Source organism: Phyllopteryx taeniolatus, chromosome 9 (genome assembly GCF_024500385.1).
Source record: "Phyllopteryx taeniolatus isolate TA_2022b chromosome 9, UOR_Ptae_1.2, whole genome shotgun sequence".
NCBI classification, from domain to species: domain Eukaryota; kingdom Metazoa; phylum Chordata; class Actinopteri; order Syngnathiformes; family Syngnathidae; genus Phyllopteryx; species Phyllopteryx taeniolatus.
In genome coordinates this window covers 5,570,285-5,592,481 of record NC_084510.1, presented here as the reverse complement: position 1 = coordinate 5,592,481, position 22,197 = coordinate 5,570,285, and the positions used below count along the sequence as shown (strand labels likewise).

Here is a 22,197-nt window from a genome sequence, read left to right as displayed (position 1 = left end):
CTTTTAAGAAACCACTGCGCCCAAAGAAAAACAACCTTTCAGAGAAAGAAGGCGTGACTGACCATGTGTCAATCATTTTCATATTTATTTCAGTGGCAGTTGTAGCCCATAGGTGGTGCTGTCCAATACATTTTGAGTCAATTTCATTTCGTCAACGGAGGGTGGATGGAGGCGTGGGAATGTCGATTTTGGGGGGGTCCAACCCCGCTGCTGGGGGGGAGGGACACTGGCCCCTCCTAGAACGGCCACTGGTTCGTATTGAAATAGCATTTGACACAAATCAAGTATGGAAAACATCATCCATCATTTGGTGTCTGTTTTCATTGATGCATTTCTGAAGGTGTTGATGGAAATTGGCTTCCACTCTCTCCAACATTGCTCTTTTGATTTGGTCTTTGAGCTTGTTTGTTCTGTGTTACTGTGACCTCTGAACATTACTTATTTGTGCCTGAATGGCAACGAAGACGCATGCCTATCCAACGTGTATGGTTTCAGCGGGATGGGGCGACGGTCCACACAGCCAGAGCATCGATGGCCGTTCTCCGTCCTCTTTTCGGCGAACACCTCATTTCCAGGTTTGCTGACAATCCTTGGCCCCCTCAGTCCCCCGATTTGTCCATGTAGGCACACTAAATTTTATTGGTTATTAATGCTGTTTTCCAGATTTGATTTTGTACCTAGCCTGTACATTCCCAAAAATAAAACTTCAAACCAATAAAATTTTGTGTTGCAGCATAGTAACACCCCATTACAAATAAGTCATACTACCAATGTAGCAGCCGTGAGAAACATTGGCTTGTTTACAGTGCACATCTCGTGCACGTTACTGAGGGGCTTTGGTCAGAGACTGGGGGGAGGGAGGGATTGGTGAAGTGAAGGCTACATTAAAATCTTGCTGTCAGTTTTAACACTGCAAACATCGCCTTTAACGAAACAAATTGATAATAAAAAACACACAGACACACAAATCTTGTACTGCACAAATGGGAAAAAATACTTTAGGGAAACTTATTGCAATAATAACGCTCAAATATTTTTTATTAAAACATTACCTGACATTCATTTTACAAAAGATATTTCCTTTTAATTTAGGTTTGCTTACTCATCTCTTTATTAAAGAGCCCCTACTGTCCAATGTACAACTTTTAATTCATAATAAACAAAGCCGCCACCCAGCCTTCACTCCTTTAATCTCTTAGCTGTCAAGATACGAAAGCCTTCATTAACCATAAAAGTAACCAGATTTTGAAATGTAACCCTCTCCATGTACTGTTATAAAAGTCGTATGGGTTCAATTTAGGGTTATTTGTTATTATTTGTATATTTTTAAATAAACTCTGACACAACATTCAAATTTTCAGTTCTCATGTTAAGTATTCATAATATGCACTCGGTGGAGCTTTTGGAACACAGTCGTATTTTCAGAATCTTAACTGCATTTACTCAATTGAGCCACGAGATGGCAATGTATCATCATACAAAAGTAACACTGTACTGACTTCTGGTACTGCATATTTCTGCTGGTAGGGCAGGTGACGCTTGACTTCATATTCTCATTAACAAGTGCATAGCCGTGCAATTTACACTCTCACACACAGTGCTTTGAACCATATGGGGACATTTATTTATGCATGTATGTTTTTTTTATTTTTTATTTTAGACCGAAAGCAAATACAGCACATACACACCACCATGCACTAGAGGAATGTATTACAAAAGCATTGGAGAATTGAAGGTGACGCTAACTTGATGCTTCAGAATGAGCCAAGAATATTTCCAGAATCGGTATTAACACTGGTTTCTACTTTAATTATACCATATATACATACAGTTCCCATTTTGAAAGATGTATGTATTGTCACATCCTTTCCAGACAGTTATGCACTTTTAAGGTAGTGTGAATGAAAGTAGCCTTTTCATCAGCACATATAAACTGGGCCTCTGGCTCCTGTGAGTACAACTCCAAATATAAGGCACCCATTAATGTGACATTCCATACAAGTGCGGTATTGTCTTTTCATTTAAATCCCTTCACAGCCTGGTGCATTAGAGCCTATATCAAACATGACATAGTTTACAGTATAACACTAAGAAATATATTTTTAAATAGATAAGTAACTTAAATTTCTCACAGCACAGCGTGTGTCGATAGATAAGTAACTTAAATTTCTCACAGCACAGCGTGTGTAGCCTCTCACCACTTGTTTTATCCCAGTGTCGTGTATCCAGTACTTAAGCAAATACATTATTTTGCCAACAGTTAACAGTTCACTGCTGCATTAAGGTTCAGCTTGGTGTAGCTATTGTTTTCACACATACTAAATTATTCACCGGCTGAAATAAGTATTTAACACGTCACCAATTTTCTCACTAAATATATTTCCAAAGGTGCTCTTGACATGAAATTTTCACCAGATGTTTGGAACAACTCAAGTAATCCATACATACAAAGAAAGTAGAACAAATAAGATCAGAAATTAAGTTGTGTGTAGTAATGTGAAATGACACTGGGAAAAAAAGTATTGAACGCATGACGAAAGGGAGGTGCAAAAAGGCATGGAAAGCCAAGACAACACCTAAAATTGTCAGTTGTCCAAGAGTTTAGGACCACCTGTGGAGAGCTTCAAAAAGACCTGGAATTAGCAGTTACTGTTGTCACAAGGATAACAATAAGTAATGTACTCCACGTGTATGCACGCTCATCACGCAAGACGCCATTGCTGAAACAAAAAGCATGTCAAAGCTCGTTTAAAGTTTGCTGAACAACAGTTAAACAAGCCAGTTAAATACTGGGAGAATATAATCTGTTCGGATGAGAGCAAAATTGAACTGTTTAGATGCCATAATGCACACCACGTTTGGAGGAGAAATAGAACTGCAGAACACCATACCAACAGTGACGTTCGGAATTGGGAACATGATGGTGTGGGGCTGCTTTTCAACAAATGGTACTGGTAAACTTCACATTATTGAAGGAAGGATGAATGGGCAAATCCATCGAGACATTCTTGACAAAAAGCTTCTGCCATCTACGAGTATGATGAAAATTAAACGAGGGTGGACATTTCATCAGGATAATGATCCAAAACATACTGCCAATGAAACTTTCAATTGGTTTCTAAGTAAAGAAAAATAAAGGTGCGAGAATGGCCCAGCCATTCACCTGACTGGAATCCAATTGAAAATCTATGAAAAGAACTGAAACGCAAGGTCCATTAAAGAAACCCACGGAACCTTCAAGATTTGAAGACTGCTTGTGTGGAGGAATGGGCCAAAATCACACCAGAGCTCACGACTTGTTTCTCTATACAGGAGGTGTCTTGCAGCTGTCATTGCAAACAAAGGTTCTGTACAAAGTATTAAATAAATACCATTTGGCATGTTCAATACTTTTTCCCTGTGTCATTTCACATTATTACACTTAATTTATGATCTTATTTGTTCTACTTTCTTTGCATGTATGGATTACATGGGTTGTTCCCAACATCTGGTGAAACGTTCACGTCAATAGCACCTTTGAAAATATATTTAGTGACAAAAACGGTGACGTGTTAAATACTTACTTCAGCCGCTTTATATATCAACTGCAGTTGACAGTTTGTATTTGGATGTGTCAGTTTGGGACAGGATGTGGACATTGGAAAATGAAGAAAAAGTCAAACGCCATGGCTGGTCTGTTAGGACTATCACTCACTGTGTGCAAGCTTTTTACACGCTTCATCACGTATGACAGTTCACAGTTTTCTCCCTTTTAGAAGACAAATGATAAGAAAAATGGCTGCTTATTGCAAATCTCACAAGCAGTGTACTGCTTCGCTTACAAGTAGCACAAGATTAACATTGACAGCAACACAGCTAAAATGGCTCAGGCTCTATCAGTAGGATCCATGTGGATGATAGCAGTGCATAGTATAATATGAAAGGTCATCCAAGATACAGTATATGCTATTTAACACTGAGTTTTCTAAACTGGGGGCAGCATAGGCCTCACAAAACTTCTTTAAATACAACTTCAAACACCTTTGATATACTTTAAAGATAAAACCATAAAGCAAAACCCTGAAAACCTGAAAACTTTGAAGTTTACATTAATTGGATTAAAAAAAAGAATTGAATGACTCAATGCAAGTACAATGCAAAGATGCCCAAATATCCATCCATTTTCTATACCATTGATTCAATTCAGGGTCTTGCTAGCTGCTAGGGCCTGGAGCTTAAAGGGCGAAACTTTGAAAGTACACTCTGAATTGATCACAATTCAATCACAGGGAAACTGTGAATGGGGCATTGAGTTGGCGCAATCCCACAACAGCTGGCTAAATCTGCTGTATGAACCACTACACTACAGATTACCCTGTCTGATATTCAAAATAACACAAACGCTTTGTTGTCTTTTGACAGATATTTTCTTTCATCTTTCTTTTTGTTCAGCAAAATGCAAACAATTAGCAACTCAGCAATACAGTTTCAGTTTTTGGCTTTTGCCATTGGTAGTATAGTGGCTCACATAGACTTTCACACAGCTGGTTCGGGTACCCCTGAAGATCCCAAATTTTAAAAGGCATAAAGATGCCACAATATTTTCTAGGACACACATCCTATTGAGCCAAGGCACATAGTTTACATTCGAAAAAAATCTCACTCACCAGAAAACACAAACGTCACAAAAAGTATTTATACTTCATTAATGATGGATACACAGGTTAATTGTACCTTCTGCCATCTAGTGGAGCATTTAATTGTTCTGCCTGCATCTATAGTAAGTTGTTGGCATAGATAGATAGATAGAGGAACAGATGCATTGTATGTCGTATATAAATAATTTCCAGACCAATTAAGTGAAATTGGGTAATATCCTGAAGCACACCTGATGATGTTGTCGGATATCAGTGAAATGTTTACAGGCCTTCGTGTTGCCCTCAAGTGGCTAATGTGGAAGAACTGTACAGTGGATAAAAAGTCTACACACCCTTGTTCAAATGTCAGGATTTTGTTGATTATAAGCAAGTAGACCAAAGTAAATTATTTCAAAGCCCTGTGATTGGCTGGTAAACCCGAAGTCAGCTGAGATAAACTCAAGCACACCCGTGAACCTAATGAGGAAAAGCGGTATAGAAAATGAATGGAAATCATTTCAAAACTTTTCCCACCATTAATGTGACCTATATTCTATACAACTCAATTGATTTTTTTTTAAAAATATTTTTTAAATGGGAGGTAAAAAATAAACTTCTGAAATAAAGCAGTTGCACAAGTGCCCACAGCATTTTGCTGCCATCAGCATGGTTCACAGTAGGTATGGTGTTCTTTTGGTGATAAGCAATCCTGTTTTTGTGCCAAACATATCTTTTGGAATTTTTAGCCCATAAATTCAATCTTGGTTTCATCAAACCATGAAAGCATATTCCCAAATGATTGTTACAATCCAACGAAACCAAGCTTGAACTTTGTGGCCGTAATTCCAAAAGGTTTATTTACTTATCACTGCTCATCACCAATAGAACAACATACCTACAGTGAAGCATTGTGATTGTGACGTCGTGCTTTACGGCTGTTATTCTTCAGCTGGGACAGGGGGCTTAGACAAGGTGGAAGGAATTATGAAAACTTTGAAATAGCAGTCAGTGTTAGCACAAAACCTTCAGGCTTCTGCTAGAAGGCAAAAAAAAAGAAAAGAAAAAGAAAATGTCAGAAAAGACCTACTAGAGCAGCTGAGCTTGAGTTGAGGTTAATCAGAGGCACTTTAAATGGTGGCAGGTGTGTGCTGACTCTGACTGTTTAACATTGGTGATTGATTGAGTGATTGGTATATTCTGAACACAGCCACATCCCAATTATTAGAGGGTGTGCACACTTGTGCAACCGTATTATTTCTGTTGTTTATATTTACTTCCCCTCTCAAAAATATTTTTTAACTATTGTAATTGGGTTGTACAGGTTATAGGTCACATTCATGCTGGAAAACATTTTGAAACAATGTATTTACATCACATAACTTCGTCATAAAAGCATGCCATTTAAACAGGGGTTGCGTAGACTTTTTATATTCACTGTACAAATGGTAATGCCAATTGGGATAAGAGCACATTTTCAATTTGCCAAAGTAACATTTGTAATGTCCCACACAGCACCTAACAAGACTTTCAACAATGATATTTCAGCATGTTTACAACCAAAGACTGAAACACTTCAAGATCACAAGAATAACATTTATATATTGGATCATGTAAACCAAAAAAAGCATTTGCTTTGTAAGTAGGATCTTAAAAAAACAAAAGCATAAACATTTCTGAAACATACATTAATAATAAATTGGCTCTAAAAATCCCACACCCAAAGCAGACCATCTCAAAGGAAGCATTAATGGTAATGGCAGGAAATGGAAACTGAACAATGTTCATCATATCTTGATTGCAAAGCAGATCCCCACACGAATGTCTTTGCTCTGAGTCCAACGACATTCCAATGTCTCCAACATCAACATCCTTTGGCCCAAAGATTTCTGGAAATTTTCCCACAAATTGCTTTGTATCGTGATGTCTTTGCTGCAATGAATTTTACCAACAAAGAAATGTATTTCTCCGTCACACAAGGACATTTGTATATGTATTGTTAGTTTCTTAAAATTCCCTCTGCTTTGAATCATGCAGGTTATAATAATCTCGCAATATACATATTCACTTATCAAGCAGACACTGGGCATAAGTTTCTCTACAGATAAAAATGTAAAAAGGTTGTAAGACTGCTGAAGGTGCCGTAAGTGACGCCACGGTGGAACCTGCATCACCAGGATTGTGCCCCTTCTTTCTTCCGAACCATTTGTTACATACTGTATTTGTTGCATGTATTAAATGATCATGGTTCAAGAAATATGTCTGCAATATCAAAGGAAGCTATTTGTAAATAAATGGTAACGTGGCAGGGGTGTGTGCAGTAAAACATAAATACAATAAAACCAAATCAAAACGAGAAAGCTGTAACCCAATAATCTCTCAAGCAGGTGATCCTTCCTGACTAATTAGGGCCGGGGTCCCTGTGACAGGATTCCGGATCAGGTCAGAGGCCGGGTCACAGTACATTTGTCTCAAAGGACAGGGGAGGTGGTCTACTGCTTCGTGGATCACAGTCTCTTGTCAAGTGTCTAACTCGGGAGGACTAAATAGTCCTTTTACCAGGTTCATGGCACACTGCAACAGGGGTGAATCCTCTCATGTCCTCCGCCTCAGGAGCCACCATGACCAATCAGGACTGTAACTAGGGAACATTACATTGACAACATCTGGGTCATTTTCATATAATTTGATCAATGACAGTAAAGACATGGCCCACTGATCTGTGAGCTCAAGTGCCGGAACGCGGCAGCCATTTTGCATTCACACAATAGCAGACAGCAAAATGAATGGTGTTATTTCTGAGATGTCTCGCAACTATTGCATGTCTTTACCACGATAATGATTGTATAAAGACCAGAGTGTAATTGGTTTAATGAGTAGTTAGGATCATTTATGCATTTGGATCCACAGATGTTTGAAGGGCAACATATGTAAATTTTGCAACTCACACGATTTTGTATTATAATTTTTTTTTATGAAACTGTTTATGTCTTTACTGTTATGCACTTTTAGAAAGGGTATTTCAAATCGGCCACCACCAATTTCTCTGTCAATAACGATTGCCTTTACTATGAATGTCTAAAATTTTACATCATCAATAACTGGCTATTAAATGAATAAATGGCTCGTTTAGCGTGGGAGACATTTACCCATATAAGACCAAGGTGGCATAAAAAAAAAGTTGCTAAATTAGATTTTTTGTGTGTTTTTGACATTATTTATATTGGTAGTGTCAAGGTAGAATGTTTGGTTTTCCTTTACCTTCTGCTGTAGGTCCTCAGTGGGAGACTCTGTTTCCCTTATCACCACCGCTTTTGTCACAAGCATGTCGGGGTGCTGCTGTTTGGCCTCTTGGATTGCCATGGCAAGCGCCTGGGGTCAAGCCATATAAGGGTCAGGAAGACGCTCTTAGGTCAGCTGACTATCATGAGTACTCTGCAATTACCGGTACTCCTCCTCACCTGATGTTGATCTACATCGTCATCGCCTGTGATGATAATCCTTTTCTCAATTCTGGTCTCTGAGAAGCTTCCTTTGACCGTCTGCAGCATACATACAGAAAGACGTTATTCATTTGAAAAAAATGTCAAGGAATTTGCTCGGATTTATCACATTTTTGTCTTCGCTCTTGTAAACAGCACAATAGGTGTGTGTAAAAACAGGTCACATTCTAGCAGAGGTGGGACCAAGTCATTGCTTTGCAAGTCACAAGGAAGTCTCGAGTCTTTGCCCTCAAGTCCAGAGTCAAAGTGGAGACAGGCAAGTCCTGAGTCAAGTCCAACACCTTGAGTTTCGAGTCCTTTCGACCTCGTGAGGATAAGCGGTACAGAAAATGGATGCATGGATGGATATTTACTTTGGTGGAACTCTGGAAGACTGGATACCACATTTGCCTCACAGTTCTGAGGACACGGGTTCAAATCCGGCCTCGCTTGTGTGGAGTTCGCATGTTCTCCCCGTTCCTGCGTGGGCTTTCCCCGGTTTCCTCCCACATCACAAAAACATGGACGGTAGGTTAATTGAAGACTCTAAATTGCCCGTAGGTGTGAATGTGAGTATGAATGGTTGTTTGTTTCTCTGTGCCCTGCGATTGGCTGGCGACCAGTTCAGAGTGTACCCCCACCTCTCGCCCAGAGTCAGCTGGGATAGGCTCCAGCTCGCCCACGACCCTAGTAAGGATAAATTAATGGATGCATGAATAATTAATTGTATATATCATTAATATGTATATATTATGTACTGCATTTATGTATTTAATATATGTTAAAAATCCATATTTATTTATCAAAAATAATTTCACAAACAAGTGCTTTGAACCTTTACAAGAAAACTAGAGGGCTGATCAACATTTTTGCACGTTCAAAGCCTTTTTTGGGGGGGGGCTTAGTTTATTGCCCCTTCAAAACCGATCAATAGTATGTTTTCAGTTATTTTATGTAAATGCTATTTTATGAGTTACTTTTTCTCACTTCATTTCTTAAGTGACATTTAATTTAATTAAAAAATGAATAACCCAGTGGTGCTGCAATTAGTAATCGAGTATTCTACTGACAATTCTATCGGGATAATTAAGTATAAGGATAAAATGTATTTTTGCCTGGTTAAAGAGCAATTATGAATACCCAAGAGAAAATGAGACATTTCACTTACTAATGAAAGACCAATTGGTTTGCTCTTTTAGATAATCAACAGTATTTTTCTTAAATTCCGATTGTGCATGTAGCAGTCAACTGCATTTTCATGTCTGCAAACATTTCTATTGAGGCAATTTCAAATATAAATAGGCAGTTCTTGTGTGAATAAAAAACACAAGGCAATTTTAAAAAAGAGGAACAAGTTTGTCATCTTGTTAAAAAGGCACAATTTTATCCAACTGTGGTATCTCAGTTCGAACACTAGAGGGCACTATGTAAACATCTTATGTCAAAAACAGGTGAAAAAAGAAAAGAACACGAAGAAGAATCAAGAACGTACTTTAATTTCTAATAGATGGTACCTGTGTGCTTATCGATATGAAGTGACTAAAAAAAATAAAAAATACAAGACTGAACACTACACTGACTAAACCAGATTGGAATGAACGGGAAGCCCAGACAGCGCACAACCGGCCCGCCGTGTTAACTATTTGCGTGATCGCTCACAAAGCTAGCTGCTAATGCTAATGAAAACAAGCATACGTGACGTCAAGATGCATGATGCGCACAATGCAATCAGGATTTTTTTATTTTTTGCAATAAATAATGTCCTTATTGTTACATTATTGTCGTCGTTTCTGTGTATGTTAACAGTGGTTCTTGGAATATATACCTTATTTAACTGTCACATTTATTGCTGATTTATGTTGTACTCCATCTATCCATCCATCCATCTTCTACCGCTTATCCGAGGTCGGGTCGCGGGGGCAGTAGCTTTAGCAGGGATGCCCAGACTTCCCTTTCCCCAGCCACTTCATCCAGTTCTTCCGGGGGGATCCCGAGGCGTTCCCAGGCCAGCCGAAGGATGTAATCTCTCCAGCGTGTCCTGGGTCATCCCCGGGGTCTCTTCCCGGTGGGACGTGCCCGGAACACCTCACCAGGGAGGCGTCCGGGAGGCATCCGAATCAGATGCCCCAGCCACCTCATCTGGCTCCTCTCGATGTGAAGGAGCAACAGCTCTACTCTGAGATCCTCCCGGATGACCGAGCTTCTCACCCTATCTCTAAGGGAGAGCCCGGACACCCTGCGGAGGAAACTCATTTCGGCCGCTTGTATCCGGGATCTCGTTCTTTCGGTCACGAGCCACAGCTCGTGACCATAGGTGAGGGTAGGAACGTAGATCGACCGGTAAATCGAGAGCTTTGCCTTTCGGCTTAGCTCCTTCTTTACCACAACAGACCGATACAAAGTCCGCATCACTGCAGATGCTGCGCCGATCCGCCTGTCGATCTCCCGTTCCATTCTTCCCTCACTCGTGAACAAGACCCCAAGATACTTGAACTCCTCCACTTGGGGCAGGATCTCATCCCCAACCTGGAGAGGGCACGCCACCCTTTTCTGACTGAGGACCATGGTCTCAGATTTGGAGGTGCTGATTCTCATCCCAGCCGCTTCACACTCGGCTGTGAACTGCTCCAATGAGAGTTGGAGATCACGGCTTGATGAAGCCAACAGAACCACATCATCTGCAAAAAGCAGAGATGCAATAATGAGGCCACCAAACCGGACCTCCTCTACGCCTCGGCTGCGCCAAGAAATTCTGTCCATAAAAGTTATGAACAGAATCGGTGACAAAGGGCAGCCTTATTGCCGGATATGCGGACCAAATTCTGACTCCGGTCGTACAGGGACCGAACAGCCCGTATCAGAGGGTTCGGTACCCCATACTCCCGAAGCACCCCCCCACAGGACTAGCCGAGGGACACGGTCGAACGCCTTCTCCAAGTCCACAAAACACATGTAGACTGGTTGGGCGAAATCCCATGTACCCTCGAGGACCCTGCCAAGGGTGTAGAGCTGGTCCACTGTTCCACGATCAGGACGAAAACCACACTGCTGCTCCTGAATCTGGGATTCAACTTCCCGACGGACCCTCCTCTCCAGCACCCCTGAATAGACCTTACCAGGGAGGCTGAGGAGTGTGATCCCCCGTAGTTGTAACACAACCTCCGGTCCCCCTTCTTAAAAAGGGGGACCACCACCCCAGTCTGCCAATCCAGAGGCACTGTCCCCGATGTCCACGCGATGTTGCAGAGGCGTGTCAACCAGGACAGCCCTACAACATCCAGAGCCTTGAGGAACTCCGGGCGAATCTCATCCACCCCTGGGGCCTTGCCACCGAGGAGCTTTTTAACCACCTCGGTGACCTCAACCCCAGAGATAGGAGAGCCTGCCTCAGAGAACCTAGACTCTGCTCCCTCATGGGAAGGCGTGTCGGTGGAATTGGGGAGGTCTTCGAAGTATTCTCCCCACCGGCTCACAACGTCCTGAGTCGAGGTCAGCAGCGCCCCATCTCCACTATACACAGTGTTGATGGTGCACTGCTTTCCCCTCCTGAGACTTCGGATGGTGGACCAGAATTTCCTTGAAGCCGTCCAGAAGTCTTTCTCCATGGCCTCACCGAACTCCTCCCATGCCTGAGTTTTTGCTTCAGCAACCACCAAAGCTGCATCCCGCTTGGCCAGCCGGTACCCATCAGCTGCCTCAGGAGTCCCACAGGCCAAAAAGGCCCGATAGGACTCCTTCTTCAGCTTGACGGCATCCCTCACCATTATTGTCCACCAACGGGTTCGGGGATTGCCGCCACGACAGGCACCGACCACCTTACGGCCACAGTTCCGGTCGGTCGCCTCAGCAATGGAGGCGCAGAACATGGTCCACTCGGACTCGATGTCCCCCGCCACCCCTGGAACATGAGCAAAGTTCTGTCGAAGGTGGGAGTTGAAACTCCTTCTGACAGGGGATTCTGCCAGACGTTCCCAGCAGACCCTCACAATACGTTTGGGCCTGCCACGTCGGACTGGCATCTTCCCCCACCATCGGAGCCAACTCACCACCAGGTGGTGATCAGTTGACAGCTCCGTCCCTCTCTTTACCCGAGTGTCCAAGACATGCGGCCGCAAGTCCGATGACACGACCACAAAGTCGATCATCGAAGTGCGACCTAGGGTGTCCTGGTGCCAAATGCACGTGTGGACACCCTTATGGTTGAACATGGTGTTCGTTATGGACAATCCGTGACGAGCACTGAAGTCCAATAACAGAACACCGCTCGGGTTCTGATCGGGGAGGGGGCGTTTCTCCCAATCACGCCCTTCCAGGTCTCACTCTCATTGCCCACGTGAGCATTGAAGTCCCCCGGCAGAACGATGGAGTCCCCAGCGGGAGTGCTCTCCAGCACCCCCTCCAAGGAATCCAAAAAGGGTGGGTACTCTGAACTGGTGTTTGGTGCATAGGCACAAACAACAGTCAGGACCCGTCCCCCCACCCGAAGGTGGAGGGAGGCTACCCTCTCGTCCACCGGGGTGAACCCCAATGTACAGGCGCCGAGCCGGGGAGCAATAAGTATACCCACACCTGCTCGGCGCCTCTAACCGTGGGCAACTCCAGAGTGGAAGAGAGTCCAACCCCTCTCGAGAGGACTGGTACCAGAGCCCAAGCTGCGTGTGGAGGCGAGCCTGACAGCAGCGTCCCATCATTATGTTAACTGTCTAAAGATAATAAGATCCAGCGACAGCAATAATAGCGTTGTACACTTTGACCTACTCAATAATAAGTAAAAATTTCACCATTAGGTTGTCACTTTTCATATTTTACTATAGTATAACAATAAGTGATACATATAGCTGTAGAATGAAAATCTATGAATTTTGGTTTCTCAGTGCTTTGGTCAAAGTCTTAGGTCTTTTCAAGTCAGTGGGTTCAAGTCCAAGTGAAATCAGGACTCATTGCTGTTCAAAGTCAAGTTGCAAGTGCAGTAACATATTGTCAAGTCGAGTCTAAAGTCACAAATTCATGACTCGAGTCCAAGTCATGTGGCTCGAGTCCACACTTCTGCCTACCAGCAATTTGAGCCCATCAGGATGTTTAGTATTTTTTAGATGGTAGTCTACTTGCTAGTGCACCCTACTACAGGTGAAAAACAGTGGTTGACTGATTGTGACTGATGTAGGACCTCTTTAGGAATTACCTTGGTAACTTGAGTTGTGGTTGCAGTGGTGACACTTTCTGCAGTGATGGTCAGTGGGGACACAATGGAATCTTTACCTTTAGGGCAGGCTTTTACCTATACAGCACATTTATAAGTGAATAGGCATTTGATATGACGTTAAATAATCAAAAATCCCAAAGTGACATGATCATAGGCAGGATCCATCCGCCCATCCAGTCATGACTTTTCTGATACCACTCATCATTCTCAGAGATCAATTACACGACTTACAAACCAATCAGCAACACATTCACATACAAACAATTTATAGGTGTAGGATTGAAGGATCGTGACCCAACCAACACACACTCCATCTCACTGATACATAGAGTAGTCTTTCCTTATCAAATGCTTACCAGTGATCCATTTTCTTTAAGGCTAAAAGGAGTATCTTGGGTGAAGGAGAGTCTCTGTTGGAAGGATACCACAAGTCTTCTTCAGATATATCATTATGTTAATATGGACAAACATTTTTGGACACATTTTTTAATTAATTGTTCATCTTGACTCAGGTACTGCGGTCTCCTCGGACATTCCCAAAAAGTTCATTTTAGGTTAATTGAACACTCTAAATCACCCATCAGCGTGAAAGTGAGCGTGGATGCTTGCTTGTCTACAGTATACAGTATGTGCCCTGCGATTAACTGATGAGTCCAGGATATATCCAGCCTCCTCTCACCCAAAGTAAGCCGGGATAGGCTCCAGCTCACCCGTGAGCCTGAACAGGATACAAGTTAAATGAAGGAACGATAATAAGGAAGTCAGTGAATGGACGTCTTCTTTGCCTTTTGGCTTAACCCTACTCAGTCAGGGGTCACCACAATGAATCATCCTCTTCAATCTCTCCCTGTCCTCTGCATCTGCTGCGCTAACACTGGCTATCTGCAGGTCTTCCCTCACCAGATTTATAAATCTCCTCTTTGGTCTTCCTCTTTGCCTCCTACCTGGCAGCTCAATTTCCAGGATCCTTCTCCCAATATATCCATTTTCACCTCTCCAAACCATCTCATTCTGGCACTCTCTAGCTTTATCTCCAAGCCTTCCAGTCTTTGTTGTCTCTCTGATAAGACTAGTGTCACTGATTAGTATTACTCCTTAAAGGACCGACCTAATCCTGTGATCATTGGCACTTATTCCATAGTTCTGGACATATAGGCTTGTTTTCTGATGAAATATTTGAATTTTTGACAAATTTTGGCCCAACCACATTTTGGCCTGTCACAGGCTGACACATCATGCACAGAAGGCCAGGATTTCTTCACTGAACTACTACATATTCTGCAGTGTAATTTTATCTTATATTGAAAGTCAGTATGTTTTTTTAAGACAGTAACAAGTAAAATAGTGATAGTGAAACATTTTAATAGGCCCTTTTTTTTTCTTTTTTTGGAAAAATGAATCATTGAAATGACTTGTTGAGGAAAGAAGACAGCCACATCATGCCAAATTAATAACAGCAACAGAATGTATAACTTGAACAAAGCTGTGTTTGGAAACTCAAGCAAGCTGTCATATGTATATTGGGGGAAAATGACATCATGCTTATCGATCCGATATGGGGAAAAAAATTAACCTATAGCAATAGCAGCGGGGCACTGGTCAGCAGCGGCTGCTGCTGCTGCTGCATTGGCACATCCATCCATTCCATTACCTCCACCACTTATGCTCACTAGGCTCGCGGGTTGGCACGTGACAGTCATGTCATATTTTGACCACAATTCCTTGCCTATGACACCAAAAATAGTCAAACTCCACAGTAAATTAGCAAATGATCGCCAGCACTTGCTGAAATTACGATCACCCAGTGACTTTGAGTTTGCAACTATGATGCTCACAACTGTTTATGTACTTCTGAGTGTAGCTCTCAGTAAGACCCAGTGGCCTATAAAGCAGCGGTCTCGCTTAGCAGCTCAAGCCAACAGAGGAGAAAGCAGGGGCGGTTCACCCATATACAGAAGAACAGTTGTCGCAGTGGGCTAACAGCTAAGGTAAAAGCTAACCCGGGCAGCACGCCACGCCTATGCATCTTTCTTTCTAACGTTCGCTCACTGGACAATAAATGAGATCATCCACAAATGGAATTAACATCAAAACACACAATGGCCCTCTTCCAGCACGAGCGCGCATCCACTAATAACGGCTCCGGCGGCTTGCTCAACACAACACTTAAGTATGATTGAATGAGTTTAGTCTTTATAATTCTGAGATAATCCCAACTGTCATTTAAAGACAAGACAACCCTTCACAGTGGCATTCATATTTATAGGAAATTACTCGTCTTCATTTACCACGGCTTTGCACTGTTGGAGGAAACCCACAAAGAATCCACACAAGCACAGAATATATGACAACTTGAAACAAAAAGGACTAAGCTGAGATCCCAGAACGTTCTTGCTGTTAGGCAGCCATGCTAACTGCTCAACCACTGTAAAAACACAGTCCTTGTAAAACAACCCGCAGAGCAGAAGTGAACAAATCTGCCCAACTTAAAAAAGAATTGAATGCACTGAAGGTCATAGATCAACTGGAACATAGAACTCAAGTCGATGCTTGTAGAAGCTTTCTTCTGTGATGAATAAGAAACCCTTTTACAATCACCAGTCACCAAGTCAAGAACACTCAAGGAGGTCAGCATAGCTTCTGAAATCCAGAGATGCCCTCCTGAATGTAACTTCAGAGATGCCACAAGGTGCACAAAACCATGAATCAAAACAGGGCACTCGAGAAAAGACAGATTGCTCTTTGCCATTAAAAAAAAATGGTAAGCACAACTACATCACTTTGACAGCCCTTTTTACACTGCACTGTACCTACTCGGTTGACCACAGCTGGCTCTACTCATCTTAATTTGGGGTGGTGAATTTTCCACTACAAAATCAGACTACCTAAGTCAGGGGTGTCAAACACATCGTTTTCGCAGGCCACATTGTAGTTATGGCTTCCCTCGGAGGGCCGTTATGACTGTGAACCCATATAAAATATTGTCATATAATGACATATATACAACTATTATTACATTTATTTCAAAAAGGTGATTGGTAACATAAAATGCTTGCAATATCTCCACATTATACAAGTAAAGACACCAATTTTGGTATTTTCACATGAAGTTGACACACATGATTTCCTTTCGCGGGCCACATAAAATTATGTTGCGGTTCCGGATCTGGCCCCCGGGCCACCAGTTTGACACCTGTGACCTAACTCATCGTTGGAACAACTGCTCTGACATCAGTAGCTTCATTAAATGCATCAGTCTTAAAGGGACAAGTAACTGAAATGGTGGGAAACAAGGGCTTTTTCATAATTTGTTTTAACTGCATGTTCTATACATAAACAATGGAGGCTGAAGGTAAACCATATTACAAAATGGCATGCCAATAAATGGCAAACACGGCAAAATCAAATAGAACATCATCTATCACTTTAACCTTTCAATAATATTAAAATACAATTTATCCACTTGACAACCAATGCGGAGTGTTGCTAGAAAACAATATGTGCATGATTAAACATAAGATCCCAAACTAGATTCAGACCGTTGATTCCAAGTACATTGTATGCCACACACTTGACTACTATACTGTACGATCTCATGCAAAAAACAGCTCTTGGAACTATTATGTTTGAAAGGACCTCAGTTTAAACTGCCCTCACAATAGCTGTGCTTTCTCTCGATTTACATATCTACTTTAATTAGTATAATTAAATTAAAATCTTGGCAAAGGCCTGCTGGCCACACTAAGGCGACAAATTTTATTCAACAGAGAACAGGTGGCAGCTATAAGACAAACCTGCTGTTGAAATGTGGAGACTGGATTGCAGCAGAGCATCTGTATTCGAAAGTAAATTTGCTTGGCTGTGCTTTAACAACATTAAAGCACAGCCAAGCAAATTTATTTATATAGCGCATTTCATACACAAGGTACCGTGTAACTCAATGTGCTTTACATGATTAAAAGCATTTAAAAACAAAGGGGGAAAAAACGGCTTATAAAGATTTAAAACAAAGAGAAAAATAAAAGTACAATTAAAGCAGCATACAGTAACCTGGACTAAAAAACATTCACACTTGGGGCTGATGTCACTTCTGTTGGAAACTTATTCCTTTTGTGTGAGGCATAATAGCTAAATGCTGCTTCGCCATATTTGCTTTGGACTCTGTGCTCCACTATTTGACCTGAGTCTGTAGATCTCAGAGCCCTACTGGGTTTATATTCCATTAGCATTTCTTGCATGTATTCAGGACCGAAACCATTTACTGATTTATAGACTAGTAGCAGACCTTTAAAATATATTCTATTCTAAAGCTGACTGGGAGCCAGTGTAGAGACTTTAGAATTGGAGTAATATTCTCTGACCTCTTTGTTCTGGTCAGAACCCGGGATTCAGGATTTTGAATGAGCTGCAGCTGTTAAATGCTCTTTTGGGGGAGTCCAGTCAGAAGACCATTACAATAGTCAAATCTACTTGAGCTAAAAGCTTTTAATGGTCTGCTTGGCATATGCAAACCTTCACTCTGGATATGTTCTTCAGATGGTAGCGGGCAGTTTTAGTAATTGATTTGATATGACTGTTGAACAGAACACCAAGGTTTCGGACTTGGTCTTTGGTTTTTAAAGACAGTGACTACAGGTATTTATGAACAGAAATCCTTGTTTCTTTATTGCCAAAAACAGTTATCTTCGTTTTGTTGTGGATTAATTGAAGAAATTTTGGCTCATCCAATTATCTGCAGACACTGCTAGATATAACACTGTGTCATCTGCATAGCTATGATAGTCAAAATTACCGTTCTGAAGAATTTGACCCAAGGGTAGAATATTAATAAATATATATATTTTTAGAAGAGGCTTAATGGCAGCTTGAACAGGAGCGGCCCAAGAACTGACCCTGGAGGGACCCCATAGGTCATTGCCGTTCGATGAGACTGAACACTTCCAATGGTTACAAAATAACTCCTTTCCTCCAGGTAGGACCTGAACCATTTAAGGACTGTTCCATTTAGTCCTACCCACGTTTCCAATATATTATATTATGTTATAATATGTAGTAAGGGAAATTTGAGATGGGTCTATAGCTTGCTAAAATGGAAGCGTCCAGCGTTGTATTTTTTAGAAGAGGCTTAATGGCAGCTACTTTAAGAGCTTTAGGAAACTCGCCTGACTGAAGTGAGCAATTGATTATTTGCTGCAAATCAGCTAGCACAGACTTCGCAATAGCTTTTAAAAAGTCAGATGGTGTTGAGTCAAGACATCTCGTTGACGGTTTCAGCTAATGAACCAAGTTTTTGGGTCAACTATCAAATACTGACATGGTAATGTTTTCCTCGGTGGCTTCAGATGTACTATAATTTTTTTTCATTTTGCTGATTTATGCTGATACTTAACCCAATGGATTGTATGTTTTCACTAAAATAAGCAAATTCATTGCATTCATCTGCAATTTAGGAGTTCTGGAGCTATCTGATTCGGGGGGTTGTGAGCTTGTCAACCACAGCAAACAGTGCGAGTATTGTTGAAGTTCTTACTGATTTCAGAAAAGTGTTGCTGTCTCGCCCTGACTAACTCTTGGTTTAAATTACTAAGATTTTGTCTGAAGAGGTCATAGTCAATTTGGAGTTTAGTTTTTTCTCCACTTACATTCTGCTTTCCTACACTTTAATTTAGAGGTCTTTACCATCATCTTGGTCGCCTCAAGATTGTCTTAGTTTTAATAGAAGCAACAGCATTCATGACATTTAAGATTTCCCAGGTGATATTATCCAAAAGTTAATCAACTGTCTCAGCAGTCACAGTTTGTGGCACAGCTAGGGCCTCCATAAATATATTGCAAGTACATTTATGTATCTTTATGGATATCGAGGTTGTTTGAGCTTTTGGGAGAATCTGTAATTCAAAGAATACACAAAAATGGTCAACTGATAGAATTTCCACATCCTTAGAGATGACCAGGTCTAAGATGTGACTTTGAGTGTGGGTTGGACTCTTAATATGTTGAGAGAGGTCAAATGTGTCCAGTATAGCAGGGAGTTCTTTAGATTTTCCCCCCCCATGTTATTGTCAACATGAATGTTAAAGTCTACCATTACGACAAAATAGTTGTAGTCAGTACAAATAACTGACAGCAGTTCAGAAAAATCCTCCATAAATTTTCCATTGTATCGTGGAGGTCTATAAATTATTAAAACAATAACCTTTGGGTCACCTTTAACTAGAAAACAGAGATATTCAAAAGTGCTAAAATCACCCAGTATAATTTCTTTACACTGAAATAATGACTTAAAAATAACAGCATTAGCATTAAGGGTGGGAATCTCTCGCCACCTCACAATTCGATCTGATTACGATTCAGACGTAATGATTCAATTCGAATACAGATTATTGTTGCATCTTGAACAGATGCAATTTGTAATGTACCATGTTTCCATGACTGAAATTAAATTACAAATCGATTTATTTCCATTGCCTTTTATTAAAAAAAATGGGAGAACTGTATTGTTTTGAATTTTCACAGCACTGCAAACAGCCAACACTGGTGGTGTGTCTGTCACATTCTATCCACCCATCCATTTTCAGTATCGCTTATCCTCTCTAGGATCGAGGACGTGCTGGCCCCTATCTCAGTTTACTCTCTGCGAGAGGCGGGGTTCACCCTGAATTGGTCGCCAGCCAAACGCGGGGCACATACTGTATAGATAAACAATCATTCACCTGCACACCTATGGGCAATTTAGAGTAATCAATTAACCTACCATGCATGTTTTTGGAATGTGGGAGGAAACCCGGAGAAAACCCAGCCAAGCACGGGGAGAACATGCAAACGCCCCACAGGCAAGGCCGGATTTGAACCCGGGTCCTCAGAACTGTGAGGCAGATGTGCTAACCAGTCGGCCACCCCCTGTCACATTCTTATCACACATAAATCAATTCACATACCACTCAATCAGTGTCCTCAGTCTACCTCCTAGAAGTGATGTCACTCAGAACCACAGATAGACCAAACTCAAGATAAATGTTACATTTTCTAGTTTCTTGTTTTGCGTCACATGATGTGGTTTAGGGCTTAAACATTTATTTGACTAGCAAGAGGAGCTAAGTAAAGGAACTCAAGACATGCGCGAATCAAATAATAACATACAGTACTGCGTACTTTATTCTGATAAGAGCTGCAATGCTCCGAAACTGCATTTACTTCCAGTTTACGTCCACCGCCTTTTTGACTTTTACTGCGCATGAGCTTCTGCACACTTGTATAGTAGCAACCAAGTCCTGTTGTAGCTGATCATGAATCATGGATGGACACAGCCATCTTCCCCGAGACAATAATCTCTGCGGAAAGAGGTGTCCCATGGCCCATGCTCAAAGAGCTGGACGGATGTTCATGGCAGGCTACGACCGCGGTAGAATGAATTGGATAAGGTTGTGCAAGATTCATTCAACATATCATGGGATGATTGAGAGCTAGCAGCTAACTAGCAGCTAACAAGCTGGGCTAGTAAAGACGATGTTGCCAGTCAGCGTGGATTTATGTATTTTACGGCACCGAGACCGGCACAAAACAGACCGCGACCAAGAGGCGGCCAGGGATCCTGCTCACAAAGTTAGGCATTTTACACTATAATTAAGCATTTTTGTGAGAAGCAGTTTTCAAAACGCACCAGCCAAAATGTGTTAGCGACAGCGTATTCTCTTTCTGGTGCTGTGACAAAATCTGCAACCCCAAAAAACTGTAACCAGGGGCCTATAGATAGTTTAGTTTTCAAATAATCAAACTGGATTTTTCTTTTGTTGGGAAATGACATGTCTTTATAGTACAAAGAGTAATGATTCGATTGTGACTTGCTTGTTATTCGTCATTGTCAATGCGAATACTGAACGGGGATTTAAAGTGTGAGCCCGAGCCCTAGTTACAGTGGAAGAAATGAGTATAAGTATTTGCAGTGTCATTCAGTGACACATTGTTGAATCAATAGCTATCATCATAAACTGTCTTATGGCCGCAGTTTGCTTACAACTTTTGGATTAGAAGTGAGGTACGATGCAGGACGGTTATAAGAAGGCTGATAATCGTCAACCCAATGATTTAAAAATGAAACTCTAGTTTTCATGAATAACCAAGAAAGGTTCTCACTGAGCTGCTTGGACAGCACTATCAAGGCATTACATGACAATCAAATGCATGTGTATTGTGTTTAAGGTCATCATTCAACAGCACACCTTTCTTTCAGTCTAATAACAGGGCTATGTTCACACTGCAGGGCATGATGCCCAATTGGGCTTTTTTTATTAAATCAGATCTTTTTTTATGTAGTTGTTCACATTAAATCAAACGTGACTTCTACTGTAGACAGAATGTGTCCACAATTTAGCATGCATGTGCAATCGGAATTGACCTGTAGTGTGAACATAGCCCGAGACATGCAGGCTGCAACAGTAACATCTTTATGCTGTTGTTGAGGAAGAGACAGCTATGACCTGTCTTGTTTCCCTCTGCTGGTACAAATATGTCAAGACATGTATGACAGGTCACGTATGATGTCAAGTCTTCAACTGCACTGTACATTACATAAACACTTAAAGGAATTAGTTACTGGTGAGAACATTGGCATGCTATGCGATAGTTCTGGATTTAAAAATGATGTCTGCAGAAAAAATTCTGCACAAAATTGACTCAGTAGTCATTTTAGGCTCGTTTTCTGATGAAATATCTGATTTTCAGCCAGATTTTGGCCCGCCTACATTTTGGACACGTCAGCCTGTCACAGCCTGACACATAGATGGCAGAAGGCCAGTACCTTTCCTCGTGGAATTTCTACGTATTCTGTGGTGGAATTGTTGCCTATATTGAAAGTCTAGATGGTTTTTTTTCTCAATAATAATGAGTGAAGGAAGTGCTT

At 41.4% G+C, this 22,197-nt stretch overlaps 2 protein-coding genes across 15 annotated transcripts in view; one reads left to right on the top strand and one right to left on the bottom strand.

Annotated features, from left to right (window-relative positions):
• LOC133483989 (contactin-4-like) overlaps positions 1-22,197 on the top strand; it is a 266,693-nt gene that overhangs the window by 238,286 nt on the left and 6,210 nt on the right. The window lies entirely within an intron of this gene.
• The window catches only part of LOC133483988 (band 4.1-like protein 1), a 119,251-nt gene continuing 98,655 nt past the window's right edge, over positions 1,602-22,197 (bottom strand). For 12 of the 14 annotated variants that reach the window (XM_061785968.1, XM_061785967.1, XM_061785975.1 and 9 more), the window contains 5 exons: positions 13,655-13,708; positions 13,278-13,373; positions 8,075-8,155; positions 7,875-7,985; positions 1,602-7,254 (listed from right to left, as the gene is read on the bottom strand). In XM_061785968.1, coding sequence (XP_061641952.1) covers positions 7,243-7,254; positions 7,875-7,985; positions 8,075-8,155; positions 13,278-13,373; positions 13,655-13,708 — 354 coding nt within the window. In that variant the 3' untranslated portion in view covers positions 1,602-7,242. The remainder of the gene's footprint in view (positions 7,255-7,874; positions 7,986-8,074; positions 8,156-13,277; positions 13,374-13,654; positions 13,709-22,197) is intronic. The other 2 variants (XM_061785971.1, XM_061785974.1) reach the window with 2 other exon arrangements.